Source organism: Fomitopsis serialis (genome assembly GCF_022376445.1).
Source record: "Fomitopsis serialis strain Sig1Antser10 chromosome Unknown B0H18scaffold_187, whole genome shotgun sequence".
Classification (NCBI taxonomy): Eukaryota; Fungi; Basidiomycota; class Agaricomycetes; order Polyporales; family Fomitopsidaceae; genus Fomitopsis; species Fomitopsis serialis.
In genome coordinates, this window is record NW_025955147.1 from 2,763 (window position 1) to 11,722 (window position 8,960).

Consider the following 8,960-nt stretch of genomic DNA (forward strand, 5'->3'; position numbering starts at 1 on the left):
TACGCGAACCAAGACAGGCTATGTCGTTGCCGTATCCGAGATCAGTCAGACGTATTGCAATACTAGCGAAGAACGCATGAGATTGACATGAAGGCGAAATGAACAACGGACACTTCCGCTCTCTCCCGCAAAACAGTACTATGCCACTGAGCGTGCCAGATCGCGCAGTTGCCGGAATGCTGTCAAGCAGCCAATGAAATCGGTGCTGAACGAATCGCAGTAGTACACACCTCGGCAATAGCCACTGGTAGCCGCTTCCATTTGTTAATGATTTGCGCTTTTGACCGGCAACGCATGAAGCCAATTCCGCGAGCACTTTATCCACGTCAGACCGCAGATAAACACAGGTCCCTGTCGAACAGTAAGCCAACATCGTGAAACTACTGCTGATGTATCCTACCTAAAAGATGCGGAAGGACGTTGCCGAGCCAGGCCACACCCAGCTGCTTCTTCAGCCACTTTTCCTCAGGGGCACCGACATCCAGGGATATAGTCCTACGCGTGTTCAGATGAGCACATCAACGCCGATGAAGGTTGTCCGATAACTGACCGTTGTGACTGACAACGCTCGCAATACCTGCGGCAAAACTCCCAAAGTGTTCTGCTCGCATCAAGTGCGCCACACCCCATGCAACCCACATCAAAGAGGAGGCTGGCGAACACAGGCTCGCTCATGTAGGGAGGGCAGGCAGGAAGGCCGGGGAAGTTTGCCCGCGCATCCCGCCAAACCTTTGTGGATCAAGCGCTACGGAGGTGGGTGTTCAGGTACCTGTCGCATCGCGCGACAGCGAGTACGTCGCGCGGGTCAAGCGACCCGAGTATCTACATCCAGGGTCAGAGGAATGCATAGCGGATGGACCCAGCGTGCGACGAACCAAGTCGAGAAGCTCGGGCGGGAGCGTTCTGATCAGGTTTTCCCGGGCATCGTCAAGATGCAGACGTGGACGTGAGGCCTTCTTGGAGCGTTTTCGACGGGCCATATCTGAGAGAGTGCTCGTCGAGAAGAGAGGCGCGATGAGAGGGCCGGCTCGGAGAAGGCGCGAGTCTATAACGCGCTCGGACAAAGGCTCATACTCGGCGGGGGATCTCGCTGCGACGAGACAATGGTACTAAGGGTGGCAGCAAAATGCAGACTGAAACAGTCCACCAAAGCCCCAGCCGCGTGAGCCAAGATCGACAATATACAGACAAGTGCATTCTTGCGACTCACCTGCCGTCTGAAGTCGGACAACACCAACGCATCCATTCGGAACTGCACTTTTCAGGCATTGCATGATTAGCTGCCACGAGCTGACAAAGGGCGACTCGGAAAGGTGTTATGACGTCGTGGTGGTGAGAGGCGTTGGGTACGCACGATCGCAGAACGCGTCCCTCCAGGTCCGAAGACGCTGATTTGCTACATACGAAGGCCGGGCCAGACGGAGCCAACCGCCACGGAGGAGGAGGAGGAGGAGGAGGAGGAGGAGGAAGCGCCGAAGGGCTCGCCGCGCGTGACAGCGCTCGCCGAGTACTTATCTTCCCCGAGTCTTTCGACCTGCGTCGCGTCGGACTAGTCCTGCGTCGCGTCGGACTAGTGGTACTTGCGCCCGCTCCCCATGTTTGCTCGCATAGCATAATCATCCATCCGACGAGACCAGAACGTCAACTCTGCGCTTTGTCCTCTCGTAGGAGGCGGTGAACAGGACTCCATTGAATGCTCTCAGTCACAGTATAACTACCCCGACGGCTTGGCAGGCCGCGATTACTACGTACAGCAGGACAAACTGAACGGATGCACTCCAGCAGGCTTGGCAGATATTGCCCCACGCCTGTTCGTCATCATCGAATGAGCCGTACTGTGTTAAGCAAGCCTCGAAGTTCCTGCATATTTCGACCAGTTCATCCTCAACATACTCCATGTCGATGGCGGCATTGTCAGATGGCGCTTCGAGACTGTTTCGCCTGAAGCACTCGGCGAACGCCCATAAATCCTGAGTATCGCGGAACTTCGCTCGATACAGATGGGTTCTGCCATATGCATCGTAGGCATGGGACCAGTATATTGTCAGAGTGGGCTGCCAAGGGCGCACATCAGACGAAGTGAGACTAAGACTCAGCAGCGCTGCGTACCTCTGAAATCACGGCCGATGTGTCGTTCGAGAGGACCATGCGTAGAGGCTCAACGAGCAGTGCGTTCGGCAGGCAGAGAATGGCATCTGAGAAGGCGGCGGTGAGGCCTAGCATCCAGCGTAGAGTCCAAATGAAGGGCTCACATTTCCCGCCGGACAGTTGTATCGTAAGTAGGGAGGTAGGCGCCCCGTAGTTGACTGTAGGGTGGCTCTGTCCCGGGTCCAAAGGAATCTCCCTGAAATCATCTGCCCGGCCGGCGAAGCGAATTCGCACCCCGCTATTGTCGAGCCGAGCAACGGTTTAGCCTGTGTATGCAACTCCGTACACGACGAACACATACGCTGGGATCGGACGGCCTTGCGAAAGGGCGTCTAAGCCGCGTTTGAGAAGGTTGCAGAGGGAGACGAGGAAAGACATATTGGACGTGCCCTGGAACGCGGACGACGTGAACGGCGCCCTCAAAAGCGGAAGATGTGAACGGTGCCCTTATACGCTCCTGCGGGTCGTTGCGAAACCCATTTGAACTGCATTGTGTTTTGTGCCGAAAGATGAGGTAGAAGGAACAATAGAATGCTCACCACGACACTCGCCAGCAGATGGATCCATTGTGTGCGACGCCGATCTCCGATATCCTTTCTCCACAGCGGTTTTCCTCCAACGCCGACAAGTCGGCCGCAACAGTAATACAGAGTCGATGTTGAGCTTCGCAGCAGCCTGGTCCAGCGGTCCGATACAATTCTTAGGCGGGACATCGATCACCTGGGTCTGTAAACCAACGGTAGACTGCAGCTGCGGGCCATGAACCCGCTCGGCGACCTTGAGGACCCGCAACCGCAAGCTCGCGACGTGCATACCTCAAACCATGCATGCCCGCCCCGGTCTCGTCCGTCCCCGCCGTCCGAACGATGCCGCTTGTCACGACCGTACCGCATTTCGTGCTCACGGTGCCTTGTAGCAGCCTGAGAGGCCGCACAGCACCGCCCGAACTATTCTGTTCCGCTAAGATTGTCATGGCACGAAGAGCGAGGAGAAAGCGTTCGGACTCACCAAAATCTAGGCCTTGGAACGACAAGGACGACGCGCGAGGCAGGCAAGTGCAAGTGTCCAACGTAAGTTGGGTCGATTTATTGTAGTATTTCTTGAATATATCCCTAACGCACAATACGACAAATAGGACAAATGCTGCATGCCGTCTGCACGCCATGCCTTGACATGAGGCGACATGCCGTGCTGTGCCGTGCCATGACACGACACGACATGCCGGGCCGGGCCGGGACATCACACGACGCGACTTGCCACGACGCGACTTGCCGCGACATGACATGACACGCACATGACTTGACATGACACGACATGACACGACACGACATGACACGACGCGACACGACACGACACGACGCGACTTGACATGCCATGCCGTGACGTGACATGACGCGACCTGCCGCGACAAGACCTGCCGCGACACGACCTGCCGCGACACGACCTGCCGCGACAAGCCCTGCCTTGACACGACTCGCCGTGACACGACTCACCGTGACACGACTCACCGTGACACGACTCACCGTGACACGACTCACCGTGACACGACATGCCCTCACTGGGAACAAACCGGCCGTGACACGACTCGCCGCGACGTAGTACTCACCACGACATGCCCTGCCTTGACACGACCGGCCGTGACATGGTTCGTCGCGACGTACTCTGCCGCGACATAGCAGCGCTGGATGATCCAGGCGTCCCCGCCTATATCAGGCCATCCGCCCACCGCCACTGCCACCGCCACTGCGCTGCGACCCGGGCGCCCTGCGTCCAAGAGGTCACGGTCGTGACTCTGTAGTGACCGAGCCAGCCCGTTGCAAGCTCGGGCGGCATTATGTGTATCAGTCACAGGGTCACCGGTGACTGTGTAGCACGCGCTTTAGCCGGAGATACTTTAAGAATCTCTTACAGTATCCCGTGGTGGGATTCCCATATGGGGAAGCTTTACATATCCTGCACTGAGATGATTAAAGTATCCAAACTTTGGGTATCGCTGAATACGGTATCCGGACCGGGGTTACTTTAAGTATTTCATACGGTATCTTATACAGTATCGCACGTGCAGATACTGTGTTATGCTTGCTGTGCTTTGCTCAGAGGTGCAGCGGGCGCTGGGCGAAGCTACATACTACCACCCCCTGGGCCCGTGCCAATTTGAATTCGTCACTTCGGTCAACTGTTACTTACACAGAGCCTGTTACTTGACTATTGTGATCAAAGACTCGGAAGGGTACAGCTTCAGATCTGTCGAAGGCCATGAAGCCAACATGAAGCTCAAGCCCGGGCCTATTCTCAGTGAGTCGTCGTACACTGAACCCTTGAAGACTTCAAACGGAGCAAACTATGATCTAGGAGCAGTAAATGTACGTTGCACGTATCAGATACCGTGACTTAGAGATCCTGGCACATTGGAACAACCCATCAAAGAAATTGTGTTGATGGGAGACGGATGGATCCCGTATGAGCATCTACCATAATCTCACACATCGGTGAGCTCATATTCACCCATGGTTTGCGAGAGGAAGGATCTTCCAGTTTTATCCGCGGGGAATACGCACTGGTGATGTGAACTCGGATTGGCGGCCCCAGTACTGCAGGCGCGTTTGCTGCCTGCGGGTGCGCCCATTGTTGCCTTCGAGTACTTAGTACTACTTGCGCAGCCCGAGCGATTACACGGACGCTGAAGAACATGTGGACTCCAATGTTCAAATCAAAGGAACCTCGCAGCGGCTCTGTGCATCAGCAAAACTGCGAGTTTGTCTGAAGCAGTCTGAGAGTACTGACTCAGACTCTTCAGACCCGTCAGACTTCATGTCTGACAACGGGAGATTAGTTCTGACATCAGAAGCAATCTCTGATGTCAGACGTCCTTCAGACCGTTGCTCAGACCATTTCAGATGGTCGTCAGACTGCTACTTAGAGCGTAACAGAACGTAGTACTAATAGTACATACAATACATTGTAAACTACCAGCTAGTACTCATCGTGATCTTACCTGTCTGCCCACCCACATACCCACCCTGCCTTTGCCACTGTGCTTGCCGTTTCCGACAACACCCCACTTGCTGGGCGTCGGGCTATCGTGTCGAGGTTCGGCGAACTGATGTCCACGGGCCGCGGATCCGTGGGCAATCGTGTAGGTACTCGCGGTTGGCGTGCGTTGCGCGCGCCCTGCCCGTCGCGGTCACTCATGATTGTTCCGTGCCCACCTTCCATTCGTCAGTCATGCTCGCCCGCCCGCTCGCTCACCCGCCCGCCCGCTCGCCCGCTCGCCAGCCCACTCTCCCGCCGTCTGCTCGCTCGCCCACACGCTCGCCGGCCGCATGGTAGAGGGTGGCGCGGCGATGTAGCAGGGCTGTGGCAGGGCGAGAAGGCGGTGGCGTGGCGCGGAGGGCCCAAGCTCGCGACTAGACGTTCTGTTATTGTGCAGGGTCGCCTGGCGTGTGCGGTAGGTCCTCGGCGTGCATCGCACGCGCCCGGGAGATTGTAGGACGGCAGGGGAGGACTGGGAAGGCGGCAGCCATGAATAGACAACCCCACTCTTCCGCGGGGTCGTCATGGGTACGTGCTACGTGCTCGGCATGCGCTTCACGCGTCCGAGAGCTGCAGAGCGCGGGGCGGCGAGGTAGGAGGGCTGAGGCATGGCGAGAAGGCAGTGACGTGGCGGGGAGGGCCCGAATCTACGACCAGATGTCCCGTTGTCGCGCCAGGATGCCTGGGACGCTGGGACAGCGGGGGCAGACTGGGAAGGCGGTGGCCAACGGACAGAATCGGACGGCCCCGCTCTTCTGCGGGTCGCCCGTCGTTTGTGCCAAGACCGCGACACGCTTGTGATGTGTGCGAGACGCGTGACGTGCTAGGGAGGGCGGTAGTAAGCAGGGAGAGAGATGCGGTGGTGGGGAGGGCGGTACGATGCGAATGGACGCCCCCGCTGTGATGCGGGGTCATCTTGTGTTCGGCATGTGTTTGGTGCGTCTGCAAGGCATAGAGGGCGGGGTGGCGCGATGGTGGAAGGCGGTGACGTGGCGGCGGGCATAGAGCACGAGGTGACGAACCCGCTCTTGCGCGGGGTCGTCACGTCCTCGGAACACTTCTGATGCGTATGAGCCGGCAGCGGGCGACAGGTAACAGTACATGAATGACAGGGCAACACGGGAGAGTGAGTGGAAAGGAAACTTACTTATTCTGTCTCAGCTTTGCTTCCTCCGAGCGCTGTCCACCCGACGCGCGACACTGTTGGGCATAAAATCTGGATCGCGGGGTTCGCGCTGGCCGGGCCACGTCACAATGACGCGGCCTCTCCCCGCGATGTTCTGCTCATCTGCATGCATTAGGCCGATGCACTGCGATTCCGCGGGCTGCCCGAGGGTTGTAGATGTTAAAGAGTGGAGAGGCAGTGAGAAGGGAGGCTAGCGAGGCATGGTGGAGGTGGGAGGCGCAGCCCTCGCGATGGTGTCCGCTCGCTGTGCATTGTAGCCGCACATCGTGGCTACGGGCAAGCCGGCGCTTGTGCACCCTTCCGGACGCCTCGTGCGTCGCGACAGGCTTCTGCAGCCGCTGCGTGTCAGCGACGAACAGCGCAGCGCACCAAGTCGAGAGGTGGGGAACTTGAAAGGCGAGTAACACGACAGAGAGGCGAGGGAACGATGACGTGGCGAGGTGCCAGCGTGGCGCAGTTTAGGGCAGGCGCCTAGTGGACTTGGGGGAGATTCGCTGCGGGTGGCTTGAGGTCGCGCCCGGAGGGTCTGACGGGTCTGACGGGTCTGAGTGGACTGCGTCGCCCTGAGAGAACGGGCACGGAATGAGTAGACGGAGAGCGACGAACGGCGCGGCCATAGACGCCCGATTGCTTCAGATGCGATAGAGCTCTCAGGCACCGGATCAGACGCCTCAGATCCCTCAGGCGCCCTCAGAACCCGCGCACATTTGCTGATGTGTTTGTGACCGATGTTTGGCACTACCGGAACTTCATTTCACTGATTTGATTCACATTTCGTATCATATCCCTGTTCTTTCCTCCTCGCGGCAGATAACCTGTCCGCGCGCGATATGAATAGACTCTTTGCAACCCTTGGTGTCCCAAGGCACGGTGGCTGGCTTCTGGGTTCTGTACAAACTGCCACCAGAAGTCAAGATGGCTGGCATGTTGCCGTTACGTCCCCCTGGTATCTCAGGGACACCGCAGTGATATTTCAAAGCTCGCTCGCCACAGTTCGCCTTTCATGCTGCCACCCCATGCTGGTGGCCCGTGGGCGCGGCCGGATGAATGGCGAAAAGTGCTCAGCTCACCAAGCGCGGAGATCCGGTGTCCGGAATACTTCTCTGAGGGGAGTGCGATTCTTCTTGAATCTGGATCCAACTACTTATATCACTAGTTCCTCGCATATTGAAGGTCCTGCGATGCGGTAGTTCAGCGCAGTCGCCGCTGGTGGCGGGTGGAGCTGGGAGATATACTCAGCAGGACCTCCATCATTTGCATTGGTGCGAGCCATACCTCAACCCAAATCCATGGAAAGGAATAGCGAAATTCCCGCATCCCGATTTCAGTGTCTCACATCATCAGCGTGCGAAGCCCGTCAGCACAGGGGAGGCGCCTGGCACCTAGCGGAATGAAGATAAAGGCTTGCAAAGTGACCGCTCTTCCGCTCTCGAAACTTCTCCCTGTGAGCCACGTACTTGTGCCGGACTGCGAGATGAGTGTCGGACACACCGATGAACCCAATGCGCAAGACAAAGACGGTGTTCCGAAGAACCATGACATCTCTATCCGGTATGTAGATCCTAGAGCATAGACTTCCCTCTCCGGCACTGACACGAAGGTCGCGCAGCTACCGCACGCTCTCCATCCAGGTGGACGAAAGCCAGGGCGAGAAGCCCAGCGCTTCTAAGAAGGGCATGTCCGACAACGATCCAGCATCGGGCATCCGCAATATCGACGTTCACGCCCTGTCCCCGGCGGAGGTCTTCGCACGGTATACTACCTCGCCTACCGTCGGGCTGGAGGCTGCCGCCGTCGAGCGGCGCGCCAAGTCCGGAGGCAAGAACGTCATCTCGCCGCCGAAGACTCAATACTGGAAGAAAGCTCTAAACTATGTGTTCGGAGGGTTTAACTTCCTGATGTGGATCGCGTTCATCATCACCATTGTGAGTCTCCTGATCTGCGCGCACATTGGCATGAGATAAATCATTTTTCTGAGCTGTCGTATAAACCTCTGGGTGAGCCCGACCCCGCTGCATTCAATCTCGGTGTCGCCGTTCTGTTGGTAAGCCAGAGTATCCAGTTGTTCGCCTCTTGTGATGCTCACACGTATTGTACTAGCTTCTCGTCATTATTATTTCGGCCACTTTCTATGCGCTCGTCGACTGGCACGCATCACGCATCATGAGCTCAATCAAGACACTCATCGCTGAAGAAGCAACGGTCATCCGCGATGGAAAGCACCAGACAATACCAGCACGGGACGTCGTTGTAGGCGATTTAGTGGCGCTCTCAATGGGTGACCGTGTGCCTGCGGATATCCGTCTAGTCCAGGCGTCGTCTGACCTCCGCTTCGACCGATCCCTGCTCACTGGCGAGAGGTAAGATGCACGCCCTTCTCGTGTGCTTTACAACACCATTGACCCGTCCTTCTAGTGACATGATCCCCGGCACGCTCGACCAAACCTCACCCAATGCTCTCGAGACGCGTAACCTCGCACTCGCTTCCACCTTCGTCGTCCAGGGGACCTGCGCCGGAGTTGTCTTTGGGATCGGCGACCGCTCTGTCATGGGCCGCATCGTCGCTATGTCGGGCGAGACTAAGTTCAAGCTA

The 8,960-nt window shown here is 57.4% G+C and overlaps 2 protein-coding genes across 2 annotated transcripts; both read right to left on the reverse strand.

Annotated features, from left to right (window-relative positions):
* Positions 1-495: 495 nt before the first annotated feature.
* B0H18DRAFT_888206 (uncharacterized protein) lies at positions 496-738 on the reverse strand (the record flags this gene model as incomplete). Its single annotated transcript, XM_048041216.1, has 1 exon — positions 496-738. A coding segment is annotated over one exon (243 nt), but the record flags the coding sequence as incomplete, so codon positions are not given.
* Positions 739-1,703: 965 nt separating this feature from the next.
* B0H18DRAFT_960309 (uncharacterized protein) lies at positions 1,704-2,526 on the reverse strand (the record flags this gene model as incomplete). Its single annotated transcript, XM_048042941.1, has 4 exons — positions 1,704-2,054; positions 2,110-2,216; positions 2,253-2,386; positions 2,450-2,526. The coding sequence occupies 4 exons, from the start codon at positions 2,524-2,526 to the stop codon at positions 1,704-1,706; spliced, it is 669 nt and encodes a 222-aa protein (XP_047886029.1).
* Positions 2,527-8,960: the final 6,434 nt, after the last annotated feature.